Genomic DNA, 16,811 nt, shown 5'->3' with positions numbered 1-16,811 from the left:
CAACGTATAAATACTAAAAACATTTCCAAAGCTGATTTGAGCCCCGATTGGTAATTTGTCTCCAAAAGCGATTTTGCGCTCTTTCATTTTTCATTCGAGTCTATTGCCATTAGGAAAAATGTAAGATTTTTATCCTTCAAATTTAATCTATCTGTTATCGATGAACAAATTAAGCTATTTTAAAAAATAGATGTAGTTTTTAAGAATAGTATTTTTTAAATCTGTTTCAGTTTGTATGGATTATATTAATTTTATTAACAGTTAAAGTTCCTTTCCTGTCGATTCTTAACTTCAACTTACTACTTCCGGCCAGAACGTAGTTTTAGAATCACGAGGAACAGAACTTAGTTTTAGAATGGGGAACAGCGGTATTTAACCGCGAAGTTCTTCGGTCTTAGAGAGAGTTGAGTTGAGTTGAGAGCAGAATCTGGACACCCGTGCGGCTTACTAAGACTATTCGGGTCTAGTCCAGGTTCCGCAACTATCCGGGGCAACACCTCATGGGGACTATAAGGGTATACGTTGGTCCTGTATACATGCTTACATAGTTCATAATATATGCTTACATATTTACATAGTTCATAGTACATGCTTATATACAAGTAGTTCATAATACATAGATCTTGCTTACATAATGCTTGCTTACATAGTTCATACATATACATGCTTACAGACGTAGTTCATACATATACATGCTTACATAGTACATAATATATTAAGCCTGCTACATAATACATACATAGTAGTTCATAATAATTTTCATTGGTCATAGTACATATATGTTTCAGAATATATACAGTGGGCCGTAATACATACATGTTTCATAATATATACAATAAAAATAATAATAATAATAATAAATAAATAAATAAATAAATAAAAAGATAGAAGAGAGAGAGAAGAGAGATTGACAGGGAACTACTCCACACTGCACAAATCTGTTCCCAATTCCTCCAGTTTCTGCATTATCTTTCATATTTTGATGCGAAATGCTGGCTGTTTGATCAGATAACGCTTATGAGAAGTTGCCTGTTCCGAAAGCTGCACATGCCACTGTGCGGTTAGAGGGCATTGGGTCAAGTAATGGTCTGGTTTACCAATGCCTCCACAGACACAACTTTCGGTATTTGCAATTCCTCTCTCATAGTAATAGCAGGGGAAAGGCCCGTGGCCCGTCACAAATCTCGTTATTTGTGGGGATGACTCGAGACGATCGAGCGAAACTTTATGGAAATATTCATAGGTCTTCCTGCTTTGTTCGGTAGAGTCCCATTCCCATTGCCACTGGTGCTGAGCTGCTGTCCTTGTCACTTTTTTAAGGTGAGACCACGGCAGTTTGGTAATTATGCATTGTGCATCTATATTGTGAGCTGCTTCTTTTGCTAGCCTGTCGGCTTCCTCATTACCTTGAATGCCGGCATGTGCCTTTATCCAAGATATGAGGATATTCATTGTCGACGAACGCTCCTTCAGCGTGTCCTGAATCTCCGCTATGATAGGAGAAGGATGTCTGGGATTTCGTAAGGCATATATGACCGAGAGGCTGTCTGTAAGAATATTAACAGTGGATCCTACTGGGGCGCTTGTTAACTCGATAGCTTTACGAATCGCAATTGCTTCAGCCTGGAAAACTGAATTATTCTGTCCCATATGACCTTTCCATGTTATCAGCGTTTCCTTGTTCTTAGTTACTATAAGGCCACAGCCTACTTGTCCGTCAACTTTTAAACCATCCGTATAAACGTAATAATGATCCTTTATGTCAGAGTCATCTTTCCATGATGTGTGGGCCGAGACTCCTTTTCCGTAGTTAGACGAATGGATGACATTTACTGGCCTTATTTTTTCATGGAGGCTGTGCTGAGAGGTGGTGTGTACTACAACCCCTTTTACATGGTGTGAAAGATGGGTTGCATTTATGAGACGTTTTGTTTCATACTCCTCTGTCATAGCATAGCGGTCCAAAAGTAGTGCAGAGATGTAATTGGAGAACAGTTGTTACTGCTGCTTCTTGTGCTGCTCTAATATGTAATGGCAAAAGTCCCGCCAGTATTGTGGCTGCCGCTGTCGATGTTGTACGGTATCCTTTTGTAATAGCCAGAGCCAAGGGGCGTTGTATACTACTGAGCAATTTCCTTTTCCTTTCGTTCATTGGAGTTGCCCAGATTGCCGCTCCATAGAGGGCCATTTTTTCCACAACGGACTGATAGAGGATTTTTAGAATATGTGGTCTAAGATCCCAGTCTGAGCCTTGAAGCCTCTTTAAGGTATTTGCAATTGCGTGTGTCCTCGCGCGGACTGCTCTGAGATGAGGCAGCCAGGAGAGCTTTTCATCGATTATAAGCCCCAGCAGTTTTAGTTCCCGAGTTCGTTTGATTGTACGGCCCTTTAGTTTCAAAACTGGATTTCTTGCAAGAGTTTGACCTGGTTTGTGTACGATCAAATACTTTGACTTTTGCTCCTAGATGGTGAGTTTCTTGCCTTCACAGAGCCGTACAAATTTTGCTATGGTCTCATTACTGTTACTTTCCAGCTGGTCTCTCGATTTGCCTCTGATGATAATGTCGCATCATCAGCAAAAGCAATCACCTTTGTGTGGGTTGGCCACAGTGCTTTGAGAATGGAATTAAAAGTTGCATTCCATAGGTCAGGACCTGCACATGAACTCTGAGGGCAACCCCTGGTCTGCTTTCTCTCAACAACTCCTCCGTCATGCACTGCTACAAGAGTGCGATCAGAGAGATAACTTTTGCACACCTGCAGTAGATTATCAGGGATCTGAGCTTCGTGAAGTGCTTCCAGGATTGCTGGCCACCACAGGGAATCGAACGCACTTTTCAGATCCAGACTGAGTACGGCTACATGGTTGTTAGAGTCATACGCGTCATAGATTCCCTTTTGTATGGCACTAAGAGCTTGGATAGTTGAGCGCTGCTCTCGAAAACCATACTGAGGGTCCGTGATCTCACCCTTAATCTCCAAGTAGTGCTTTATTCTCTGAACTAAAAGTTTCTCATAAATTTTCCCTATGGCGGGCAGGAGACAGATGGGCCGGAATGAGGCTGGATCGTTCGGGTCCTTTTCTTTCTTTTGGAAAAGAATAACTTGCCCTGTCTTAAAGGGCTTGGGAAAATAACGCAGTTGGAGCAATTTATTGTAAAAATTTTTAAGAAACGTTGGTTTTGCCTGATGCATCGCCTTGACAATGTTGTAGTCTAACGAATCGGGCCCTGGGGCTTTGTTTCTCGGTAAATTTCGCAAAACAGCGCAGACTTCAGGCTGCGTGAATGACACGTCATCTTCTGTTGTGGAGTGTAGAAGATAAGCTGGATGTTCTGGATTGGAAGCATCCAATGTATTGTCGTCTTGAAAGACTGCATCAAGAATCTTGGTGAGTGTGGCCGCGATAGTGCGCCTGTGCTCCTCTGTCGGTTGCGGATTATTGGTGCCGTCTATGTAGAACTTGTGAATTGGAGGGGCAAAGACCTTATTCGTTGCGATTTTATGCAATACCCCATAGGGATTTTTATTGTTTGTGCAAAACGCCCTCCAGCTGTACAACTTGGCTTCTAGAATGGCCTTTTTATACTGGGCTTGTGCTTTTTTGTAGATAATACTTAGTTCTTCTCGGCGTTCTGATTTATGCTCCGACTTCATCTTTCTGCGAAGAGCTCGGGTCTTACTCCTTTGTATCCTGAGGCTTTTAGTCCACCAGTTGGCAACATAGTGTACCTTTGGAGGTTTTATCTGGAAAGTAGCATCACAAATGGCCTGAAGCTCTTTAATTAGGATACTAGTGAAGTTATCAACATCATCTGTATTGTGACAGTGTTCTAAATCTTGTTCTGCACGTGTGAGTGTACTGCGGGCCTTTTGGCTGAAGAGCTTTAGCGTCCTTCGCTTGAGTTTGTACCTCTTGATCGAGAATTTTTTTATTATGGTGTCCTATGCTGTACATAATGTATTTATGGTCCGAGTTAGACGGGGTATCATCAACCATCCAGGAATGCAATTTTGATGCAAAGGCCGCCGCTGTTGTTAAGGTTAAATCCGGCCAACCCTGTCCGTGAATTGTTTCATATGTGGGTTGACTGCCTGAAACATTATGCAGGACGAGATCATTACAGGCAATGAAGTCCTCAACCTGTCGCCCTCGAGCATCAGTATCTGAGTAACCCCACAGTTCCGAGTGGGCGTTGAAATCGCCCGCTAGTAGATGGTGTGCTTTTGGATACGCTTTCAGGATTTCTTGTTGCTGATCAAGTGAGGCTTGCACGTCTGCTGTAGGAGGAATATAAACATTAGTAATTAGTAGGTTCAGTCCTATTGTTTCAATTGCTATAGCGATTATGTCTCTTGAACATCTGATTACATTGGGAGACAATCTTTGGCGGCAGCAAATGGTGGCGACTCTGGGTTCATCAGTAGCATTGACTACTGTCCATGAAAGTGGGAAGTTGATGATTCTATTGCCATGCTGATAAGGTTCCTGAATGAGTATGAAGTCAATTTCATGCTCCATTACGAATTGTGTGAGTTGGGCCGTTGCTGCTCGTGCTCTTTGCAAGTTTATTTGCACAAATTTGACACCAGCAATATCCGTGATCAGCTCATTCAAGTTCCCGTTGCTCAGTGCAGCAGGGTGGGAGTTTTGGAGCGTATCATAACTTGATTGAGGTAAAACGGTTTCTTCATCAGGAATGGGTACTCGGCCTGGCCCATTAGTATGCCGTGATGTTACGGATTTAACTTGCAACTCGTTGGTATTCCGGACATTGCGGTGAGTAGGCAGGATGCCTGAAATCATATTTGGAGCCGTGTCTGTAATTTGAGTCACTGCAGTTGATGCAAATAGGGTGCTGTGAGTTGTGAGTGACATTCTCGTACACTATGGTTGTTTCCGCAGAAGGAGCAGTAGCTATATTTGCTTTTACAGACATCTTGGGTATGTCCCAGCTGTTGACATTTGAAACAGCGTCATATTCCAAGGTATTCTGAGATGGTGTGCACATTCCACCCCGTGAACACCTTTCTGACTCTAATGATGGCTGCAAAACTGGAAGGCTCACATTCAAGGATCCACTTAAGTCTGTTAGACCTTCTCTCCTTGAGCTTAAAGAGTGCTCTAATCGCATTGCGTGAGACGTTTGCTGCGCTGCTGAGTTCAGCGATAATATCCTCTGGCGTGACTGACTCTGGTACGTTGTGAATGGCACATCGTGGTTTTCTTCTCTGCCTTCTATGCAGTTCGGCATGTACATTGGCATGTTCCAGGTGTTTCTCGAGCCTGTTGACATCCTCTGTAGATTTGCAGAAGACCTCTAGCCCTCCTTTTTTGGTAGGCAATATTCTGGCAACTGTCACCTGAAGTTTCGAAATCGGAGTTTCTCTTGAAGTTCCTTTTTCAAGTCTGCTTGAGAGATGTTGCCCTTCGGCTGTATAATTAAACTTGGCTTGCTAGACTCTCGTAATACGTCTGAAAAGGTTTTCGGTTGTATGTACTGAGGACAAGGAACGGACTCTCTCGTAAGCTGTTATTACGCTCGGAGATACTTTAGGCCCTTGATAGCTTCGCAGTCTATTAACGTTAAGGGGCCAACTCGGTTAGAATCTCGATAGCTTCGGCAATATCTTTTTAGTTAAGATTAGTTCAGTTTTAATTCTTAGTTTCTTAAGTTCAAGCCCCAGTGTCGGCTTTTATTGTACACTCCAAGACGGAGTTTTGTTAAATCTTGCTTGAATAATAAAGGGTTATTTACTCTTCCATCTTCTTGTTTCCTGCCACACGAACTCAAGAGATTATTTGCTCATCACTTCTTAAGATTCTTCACGTTCAACAGTAACTCAGCATTTACAAAGTGAGGAACTCTACAAGTTAAATAAAATGCATTTAATTCAAGATATATGTAATTAAAAACTGTTGCCATTCAGAAAAACATAAGAGATTATTATTTCATATTTAATCTGTTTGTCATGAATTACCACACTAAACTATTTAAAAGTAATGAATGTATTTCGTAAAATATTTTTTCTTAATATTTAATCTGCTACAATAAAATAAAAATGTATTTAATTCATGATATGTCTAATAAAAAGCACTAAATATTTTATGCAAGTACATTACATATTTTTTCACATTTAAATGCATAATAGATACTTTACGTTTTTATTCTAGTTTAAATGAATATTAATCTAACATCGTATAAAATGTTTCGCTATTCTGCCTGTGCCATATCTATTGGTAATATTTATTTATAAACCATATTAAACTTTAAAAGAGCCCTTTTGGACGATTGTTAAAATCTGAACACTTTATGATTTTTTTAGTATAATTTTCAAGCAATTTCATGATGTTCTGTTCTTGTAAACTGGAACAGCTGATGCAATTCTCCCTCTTTCCTAACTTTCAGATTTGGCTGGATGGCACGCAGAATTTGGCGACAAAAACGTTCTGGTGATTGCAGCGATCATCGGCAGCATCGCCATCCTCTTTGTTCTTGCCATCATCATCATTATACTCATTATGAGGAAGAGGCGATTAAGAAGTAAGTCTTTTTCTTTAATCTCGATCATTTGTTGGGAAAGATGGCCCGTCACAAGCAGCGGGTGATGACTACTGACTGCGATCTTAACTTCCGGAGTAAAGTGGCATGGAGTCTGAATGCATCATTTTCTCTAGTTACTTTCCTTCGTTTTGTTGTTTTCCTTTGTTTCAGAAGTTTCTTTGGGCAAAAATGGCATTTCGGTTTCGTTGATCTCTGACGAAATTACTAAGGATCAGTTACCCAGAGTTTATTTATAATCTTCCCAGAGTTTCCCAGAGTGTTTTCCCAGACTTTATTTATAATCTTCTAAAAGCTTATTAACAATGGAAATTAATATTATTCACATTACATTCCTCTGTCATGTAACTTGATATTTCAAGTGAATTTTAAAAGCAAATTATAATGGGTGCACTTAAAAATTTTGTATTTCAGAAATAAACCAAAGTACCTGGGAGTGGAACATGATGGGACATCATAATATACTTTTTAAAAGCTTTTCATAATTTTATTTATTAAATCTCAAGCTGATATCTACCTTCATTTCTAAACTCTCTTAAAAACAGCACGGAATATTGTACAGTAAAAGTATAATACAATCAGTAGTTGAGTGACGTTAAAATGAGCCAGGAAATCACTTGCTTCATTTATTTTACATTACATTTTTATTTTAGGCATGTTTTGCCCTCTACTATTTGCTTTTAGTAGAAAGGGTCTTAAGACAATAAAAGTAAGTAATATTTTTATTGTATGGAGAGTGCTAGGCATTAAATTACTAATTTTTTTTATTTTGCATTGTACAAAAGCAACGCAATAAGGTCAATTGCTTTTCAAAATTATCCAGGGAAGTAAAATACAACAGTGAATAATTAATAACTTTAAACGTATGTTTTGAATAAAATATTTCAAAAGTTAAAAAAAAAAATGTGCTATAAGCGTATAGAAATGTGGAATATATAATTAACGCTGAAAGACTTTATTTTGGTTTAAAAGAAGGATTCAACATTGTACGCTTGTGTAAGGTACCTTACTGACTCTTCAAATCTACATTTATAAAGAAAAGTATACTTTTGTACACTATTAGACTTTGATTAAACTATAACTTTCCCATGACTGTGGGAAAGACGAACCTACATGATCGGATATAGCAAACAGCACAAAATCTGGAAAATTTTGTAAAACGTAAGAAATTTGAATAAGAGACAATGTCTGAGTTTAATCAGGGGACCGCCAAAGTTCTTCCAGAAGATATGATTTTAGGTTTCCCAGAGATCTCTGCATAGGAATTTAAGTGGAAAACGAGATCTAGCGTGACCTTACACAATCCGTTATAAATTTTACAGTAAAATATTGAAATATATTAAATTTTGTAAATATACCTTAGAGAATTCGAATTGCATTTTTTCATTTAGGACCACTCTACAAGGGAAGATGAAGACATCATATTCATTTACTGTTGTAAAAATATACTGTTGTCGTTAAAATCAATAAACAGGAAATACTTAGCCGTTTCATTTTCCCATTTTTAGCCTTCACCAATGTTTCTTACTGATTCTCTCTAACTCAGCAAGGAAACTCTGAACTATTTTTCATTCAGGAAATACCTTTCGTATATTCCAGGTAACTAGATTGCCCGGCATCATAGCAATATATCTTTCTTTCTTCTAGATACAAAGGAAGCTAAACGATGGACTTATCATATAATTATCCTATACTGGATAAAATTAATAAAATTCATGAACACGATCATAATACAACAAATATCTCAAGTCGTCCCACTTATAGTTCACTTTATTTAAAAATGTGTGGGGTTTATCACTGAGTACTTACAATTATGAGTGAAAATCCTTAAGAACTAGTTAGCAAATAATCGCTTAATTTCGTGTGACAAGAAACAACAAGATGGAAGGGTAACTAACCTTTTATTATTTCAATAGGATTTAACAAAACTCCGTCTTGGAGTGTACAATAAAAGCCGGCACTTGGGCTTGAACTTAAGAGATTAAGAAATAAACTAAAACTAATATTAACTAAAGAGATATAACCGAAGCTATCAAGATTCTAATCGAGTTGGCCCCTTAACTCTATTTGACTACGAAGCTTATCACGGGCCTGAGTACGGCCGAGCGTAATAACAGCTTTGAGAGAGAGTAGCCAAAAGGCAGACGCGCGCAAATCAGAAACTCTGATTCTCTCTAACTCAGCAAGTAGAATTCGCGGTTTAAATACCGCTCCTCTTCATTAAGTATTCAGAGTGATTCCAAAACTACGTTCTGTCCGGAAGAAGTAAGTTGAAGTTAATAATTTGACAGGAAAGGTAATTTAATTTAAAATTTATCTGTTAATAAAATTAACATAATCTTAAAACTGGACAATTATAATAAAAGTTTCTTTTACTCGATTAATTTATTTTTCCAATTAATTACAACCGTGATCACAAAGATATTTTTTTCCTCAATTCCAGCATATAATTTGTGTACCCATCCTTGCGTTTTAGGCACTAAATCATATTTTTTTCGCGGCCTTCCTCACAAATACACTGCCCTTCAACAGTTAATAAACAGCATGTTTTTCAAAGCACACCATTACGAGAATGTCAGTAACGTTCAAATTCACAGTTCATAAGTATGACAGTAACGAAGTTTAAGAAAATATATGCAAAAACAATAGCTATCACTTTTATTTTGCAGAAATGAGTACTTAAAGAAAAATACAAAAATTGTAATTTTTGGTTACGAGTATTGATCTTCATTTGTTATTACAATTTCGTGACAATATCCGGAGAGTCTATCAGTGTCCAGGAGAAGTCGTTTTCTCGATTCGTTGAGGTGGCGAGTGATTGGATGGATGGAAATAGGGATGTCACAACTGATGCTGCTAGACGTCTCAATGTCTCCATGGTGTAGTCCACGGACTATGGAATCAGTCCGAATCCGAGGATTCTGTGTCAAAAAGACATCTTCCAGAAAGATCTAGAGTTACAACACCTGCGGGAGACCATTATTTAGATCTTTTGGCCCGTAGGAGAAGTAACATTACTGTGCCTCAGCTTATGGCAGATCATTTATTGGCAACAGGAATAAGAATCTCAGCTACTAAAGTGCACAGACGCCTGCACAATACAGGTCTGTATGCAAGTCGACCAGTTGTTTGTGTCCCCTTGGCCCGAGGACACAGAGCTGCCTGTTTGTGTTGGGTAAGAGTACACGTCTCCTGGACTAGTCAACAATGGGTGTCTGTTCTCTACACAGACGGATTCAGGTTCACACTGGAGAGCGATTTAGATTATCAGCTGATCTGGAGGGAACAAAGCACCAAATACAACCAATCTGACATTGTGGAAAGACACAATTACAGAAGTGGTGGAATAATGGTTTGGGCTGGGATCCCTCTCGGTGGTCACACTAACCTCCAGGTGTTCCATGGAGGAACTTTGACCGGTGTGAGATATCGAGACGAGATCCTTGATCAATATACCCGCCCATATGCCGCTGCTATTGGTCCTGGATTTTTTTCTTACGGATGACAATGCGGGACCGCACCGAGCTCGCGTTGCTGAAGAATATCTTGAGGGTCACGGTATGGAGCGGATGAAATGGCCAGCTATATCTCCATACCTGAATTCAATAGAGCATCTTTCGGATACATGATACATGTTGTTGCTTTAAGTCTTGAGATACATGTTGTTGCTTTAAGTCCTCTTTCAAGGTCGTTAGATGAGCTTGACAAGAATTACTTGTCTGGTCGTTGCTTCCCATTTCACTGTCCGACAACTTAATTAATAGAACGTCGCTGTCACCAATGTATTGCAGCTAGGGGTGGACACATATGTTATTAGAATCCAGATTTGTAATGTTAATACCCCATGTTTCCTAAAAAAACTGTGATATACTGTTTCTCCAAGGATGGATTTCTCTGTCAAAAGTGCAATTTTTTGTTGTAATTCATGCTTGTGTTGAGCTTAGAAACATTCTATGTCGCATTCAGTAAAAAACTGTTTAGTGAACATGTCCTGTAAATTTCTGGTTTCTATGTTGCTTTATTCTCAAATTAGACACAAAAAACATGCTGTTCGTTAACTTTTGGAACGGCAGTGTAATATAAGGAGACGTACACGATGTGAAACAATATGGTTGACTAGGGCTAAGTCGTTTTGCAGGAAAAGACAAATCTGGTGTAATATTACACCTAATATACAAAACTTACCACTTAACCTGTGGTACGATTTGCGCAACCTTTACCCTAGCAGCTGCGTGATTTTTCATTCTTAATTAAAAAAAGTAATTTGATTATGAAAAGGCGTCTTCGCGTTGAATTTGCAGATTGCTATCATCCTTCAGACTTCAAACGTTTTGTGCATTATAAATTAATGACCCTGTTTACATAAGAAGTAGCAGGACTTTTAACAAGGGAGGGTGAGAAATTGTATTTTTTCCGAATAAGTAAGTAATATACGAGTTTTTTGGCATATATTCTCAATTTTCATTACCATTATCTTTAATATTATAGCCATAAGCATTTGTAGACTAGAAAATCTGATTTTCTTGAGGTCATTCTCAAAAGGTAAAAGATCTGGAAATTTATCCTAATCGTTTCCTTGGTCATTAACTACCTTATGTCCTATAAATGTCATTTTTTAATAGAAGATAGTATGCATTTTACATGGCATAATTCCGTGTTGTTTTGTTAGAAAACACTGTAAAAAATAATGTTGGAATCTGATCGGTGAACTCCGGACATATTCAACCAATTGATTTAACCTGCTACAGAATTTCAACTTTCAGCGCTAGAAACATTCTATACAGACATCAATATTATCTACTGTTAAGAAAAGCAATTAATTCATTTAAATAAATTCAGTTAAGGCTACTAAAATTGTAGGTAAGCTAGTTTTTTTTCCTCTCTGAACTGAAGCACAAACCCAAACATTTATGAAATTTGTTGATAAGAAATACTCTTTATACTGCTTTATTCGCACGAGTTAAATTTGTCTACATTATTACTGGGTAAAAATACATGTTAATGTATGAACTTGTAAAATACTAGGTCACGTAAAATAGCGTGCAGTTTAGTTGAACGCATTATTCCACATAAATACCACAAGCGTGTAGTTATACTACGCATTAACTAAACATCTTGCAGCATTTTAATTAAATGTCACAACCATACCATAGTTGCAGTCTTTTAACTTAATTAAATTTTAACTTAATTAACTTCCTTCACCTTCCATAGTGGATGTAAAAGATTGGTTATTATAACGTTTAGCAAAAGAATGACTGCTGTGGAATTTATTTCTCTATTAAACATTTTAAGCTCAGAGTTTGAAATATTGGCAAAAATGCGCATTTATGTTTCTCTAATCCAATATAATTTCAGTCTTCGTGTAGTTTCGTATGAAGAAATAGAGCATTAAAGAGAGTTTAGATTAAGATTTTATCTTATAATTTTGACAGTGAAATCTTATCATCCACTTGTTGGGCAATACGCGAAAGTAATCGCAGAATACCAAATTCACAAAAAAGGAGTAAGGTTTAGACTTATTTTAAATATATATGAAAATTAAGCTACATTACCTATATTAAAATAAATATTCTCTTCTTTTTTTATATATTCTATATTCACTGCTTGCCCTAGAAAGCATTCTATAAATGTTACTTAATTCATAATAATTCGGGAATCCTTTTCTTATCAAAGCATATGTGATTTAATAAACTTTCGTTCCGTGCAATGTCCCTTAGAGTATAAACTAAATATAAGTGCAGAGCTATTTTATGTAGCTATTAATCTTAGGTTTAGTCAAAAGGCATCGAAAAAATGCATTTCGATCTCTCATGTATTAAAAGCGGAAATATTATGTATTAAAACCGGAAAGACGAAGAAAAACATAAAATAATTTGTATTTTGAGCAAATTAATTCCTCCAACAATCTATTCCTTAATATTTCAAATTAAACCAAATTAATTAAATTCAAATTAAAATTATTAAGGAGCACATTATTCCTTAATAATTGAAATTAATTATTTTGAACAACTCCTTAAACTGATATTTCTGATATTTGCTTTTATATAAAGAAATCTGAACGCACTGTGAATATTTATTTAAGTGCAAAGCTTCATATGTAAAAGTGGATGTATATTGTGTTCAAAAAGTGACATGCCGCATAGACAGGAAACATTGCATTCAAGAGTTGGCTAGGCTTATGATATTGTCCAGGCACGGTAAGATAGCTTTCCCTCAAAGCAGGTTTAGGGTTGCCATAAAATGACAAGGTAAAGCAGGGTGGCCACATTTGGCGAGAAACCGCTCGTTTGCGACAAAATTGGCGATATGCGGATGGAGAACCCTCTGGAACGAATTCTTACTCGTTTAGCCCAGAATGTTCTCGAACACAATCCAAAAGCTATATAAACTCTGCCGGTGCGCGGAGAGTTAGGGCGAGTCCATCGAATTGATAGTCAGTCAGTGAGTGCCGAGTTGGTCGTCGAGTGCATCCCGAAAGAGCGAGTTAGTGCATCGTCGAGTTTTATCTTAGAGTGTGTTGAGCTCCAGGAACGACTGAACCGAGGAGTCGGGAGTTGTACTCTAGTGTATCGCGAGTTATAGCGTTGAGATTCTCGAGAATACGTGGAGTTACGAGAACAACCGAGCAGAGTCGGGAACTGTACTGAACTGCCGTGAAGCTGTCTCCACCGATATAGCCTGATAACCTGAAGGCTGTGTCGCTGATCGTTTTAGCGTGTTTATAGTAGTTCTTCGACGACTGTAAACGTGTTATTGGAGCTGTTTTGAATAAATACTGGCAAATGAAGTGTGTTTTGTTACATCATCAAGTGTCGTCGTTATTCACTCGAAATTCAGGAGCCCGTATGTACATAGAGGAAAAACAAAAGACAACAATATTATTCCAATGAGGTATCTATACTTGCTCTACAATTTAATTAGATTAGACAAATTCGACTGTAAACTAGACGATGAAGGGGTGGGAACAGGATGGCACAGTGCGAGATCGCACCCTTTTTTTGTTAACATTCAAAGATGCGATCTATTATTAAGCCAGGCGACTTCTCGCACAGGCGTGAAGATGAAGCACGTAGAGGAAAGGGTTTAAATTGCTCTTTTTATTTGATTAAACTCTTCTACAAAAATGCGCGTATTTCGTACTCACAGTAACGGCGACTACTTGCGGTGGGAGCTTGAGAATAATTTAACAATAAATTTAAAATTATAAAGAATAGTGCTAGGCGACTTAAGACTAACAGGCTGACTCAGCAACCTACAACGGGGATAGATTTTGACTAAACAGCCAGGAGGCGTATCAGAAACTCAGAGTAACAACAAGAAGGACAGAATAGCAACGTGCGCTAGTTTAGCAAAATCACGCTCTTCATCCTGGTGAGGAAATGTGAAAGAAAGTTGAGGAGTTCAGAAGAGATAACAAAAATTAGAATAATTGATTATTTAAACTAAGGGAAACCCCACAACAGATATTAAAAATCGTCATGTCAAATTACCCAGACTTAACAGAAGATGAAAGAAGACTACGATAAGACGTAAGAAATGATTGAGGTTGCTCAGTTAGCAACCTACTACACGCAGAGAGTTGCACAGCGTGGATTACTATTCCGAAGCTGTTGCACACAGCGAAACAAAATTATCTGGACTGGTGTATCACCTGTTTTACTAAGTGAAAAAATATCTGGACTGGGGTATTACCTGTTTTACTACGTGAAAAATTATTTGGACTGGTGTATCACCTATTTTACTACGTGAAAAATTATCTGGACTGGTGTATCACCTGTTTTACTGCGTGAAAAATTATCTGGACTGGTTTATCACCTGTCTTACTGCGTGAAAAATTATCTGGACTGGTGTATCACCTGTTTTACTCCGCGAAAAATTATATGGACTGGTGTATCACCTGTTTTACTGCGTGAACTGATTAATTTATTATTCTAATTTAATTGCTTGAATTTCCGATGAAAGATTTTTGCACTGCGTAAACTTTTAAGTTCGGTTTAGTATTCATGATAGCATAGAACTGTTTCTTGTCGACTCGTGGATGATGTGGTACGAGATATAGTCTATAGTAGGAGAGTTAGTTTCAGTAAGGTTCGTTTTGCAGTAACAATGAAACAAATAAAAATTTTTCACGAAAGCTTTTGTATTCTGAAGTTGCTCTATTTTCTAAATAATTTTTTGTCGGTTGAATATCCTTCTCATAGAAATGTGTCACCCGTGATGACAACTTCAGAGTTGTTTTCACTTCACCACCAATTGCTTTCGTTTGTCAATGCCAGTTGCTCTAATCTTCTGTTTGCGGGAACTAGGATCTCAAGTGCCTGCACCAGACCGTTAGTGATTACAGGCGGAGACTGCAGATTGTAGGTAATTACAGACCAGAGCTCAATTCATCAAGGACGTTTTCCGAATATTTCCTTGAAAATTATCACTCTTGTTCACATTTTAAGTCACTCGTTGCATTGTTATCTTACACTTCATATATCTTTCGATAAACATTTCTCATGTTTTTTTGCTGTTAAGAATCAGATGGCTGATCGTATTTCACAGTGTGCTGGACTCTCGATTTTATTAAGTATTTTAACCTCACACTACGAAGAATCACGCAGTGAATATAACGGTGCTTTCACATATATAGATGGGTTAGGCTAAGATAAGCTTTTCCAAGAAACGAGCTTCTCCTTCTCCTGTTATTGGAGAGTTCCTAGTGGAAACATGTTTCGCTAGAACAGATGTCCTAGCCAGCTATGTGAAAAATTTTGCAGCTGAGATGAAAATGATTAGCTTATACCAGTATCCCTCGTTAAGTTTTTACTAAAGAACTGGTGTTCACTAAAGTAAACCAATCATATTTCTCAGAAAACGAAAAGGTTTCTTTCGCCGCGCTGTTAGAGTAGATAGTAAATGCGATACAGGCTTAAGTAGCGTCACATTCTGGGCAAAGAATGCGCGAATTCTGTGTGAGCGTTTTTTCACACACATGCGCGAAATTTGAAATAAAGTATTCACAGCTCAAACACACAGTTGCATCATACAGTTTGTGAAACTTTGTTTGTAATTTTTATGCGTTCCTTAGAGTGGCCTCAGAAAACATGTGGGGGATGATTTGGAGTATCAGGGTGTGAAATGAAACGTAATGGCACTGCTCTAATAGTACTTTTTCATGAGAAATGAGAACCACTTTTATTAAAAACATAAAGCATTCAACGACGCTTAAAAAATGAAACTATGTTCTGTACACAGCGTATGGTGTTGAAATGTATGGGAATTTGGTGCATTTAAAAATATGCTGGTTATTCGTTGCAAACTAAATAATAATTTGGTTTCATTTGGATTCATATAAAACAGAGTATTCGATGAACGTCATCTGCTAGAGTGACACTGATGTCTTATAGACAAAATCATCGATAACCTATTATTAATATTTCAGTTTATAATTTAGAGGGGAAATTTCATAATCATAAATTAAAGGGAAATGAAATTTAAAAATTAGTCCGATACTTATTAAAGATTCAGAAATGGTTAATTTCATGTAGTGGAAAATAAATTTGTGAAAAGAAGCTTTTCTTTCATATGCATATTTAATGTAAGCACTTAATTTATGATTTATAAATAAGAAATGAAAGTAGCGAGAAACATTAATAAGGAACAGCTTAGAAACCGAATAAAATATTAAAATATATAATGATCAATTAAATTATACTTTGAAAAAAATATAAAAATAAATTGATAAATTATTTTTAAACCTTCGCACACCAAATAAATGCAATAAAAAGTATTCGATTAAAGTACATTAATGTGTTTGATAAAAGGGAAATAATTTTACAAATTTAGGGAAAAAATCAATACCTTGAAAAAAAGTTAGAAAAAATGGTGTTAAAGTAATTTTTCCTAACGACTTATTTAAGTGCTTATTCAAATTGCCCTGATAATGAGGTTTGAAAAACAGAGAAATGAAAGAATATTACACGAGTTAAAATGGGAAAGTAATTAAAGGAAAACTAGTAAATATAAAAATACAGTATTATTCAAGAGATAAACCTGCGTTAAAAGAGTTAAAACTAAAAAATATAAACTTTCAATGAAGAGAATTATGAATGTGTAAAGATTAAATTAATATCACTTTCATAAGTAATAACGAGCATTATATATTTTCAGAGATGATGAAACTATATATACTAGTTTGAAAACAATTATGTTTTTTGGGGGGAACACAAACGGGAAGTAAATATTGCTGCACTAATAACTGTT

General features: G+C 37.0%; 1 protein-coding gene across 1 annotated transcript in view; it reads left to right on the top strand.

Moving 5' to 3' along the window:
• Positions 1-16,811, top strand: part of LOC118199035 (hemicentin-2-like) — a gene marked incomplete at its 5' end in the record, with an annotated part of 837,377 nt that overhangs the window by 619,812 nt on the left and 200,754 nt on the right. The window contains one exon of the mRNA XM_085806510.1: positions 6,411-6,545. Within this exon, the coding sequence (XP_085662636.1) occupies positions 6,411-6,545 (135 nt within the window). The remainder of the gene's footprint in view (positions 1-6,410; positions 6,546-16,811) is intronic.

Source organism: Stegodyphus dumicola, chromosome 1 (assembly GCF_044657685.1).
Source record: "Stegodyphus dumicola isolate Sdum_Otavi_A_Nest chromosome 1, ASM4465768v1".
Lineage (NCBI taxonomy): Eukaryota > Metazoa > Arthropoda > Arachnida > Araneae > Eresidae > Stegodyphus > Stegodyphus dumicola.
The sequence above is the reverse complement of the archived record's forward strand: the minus strand, read 5'-3'. Positions and strand labels throughout refer to the sequence as shown.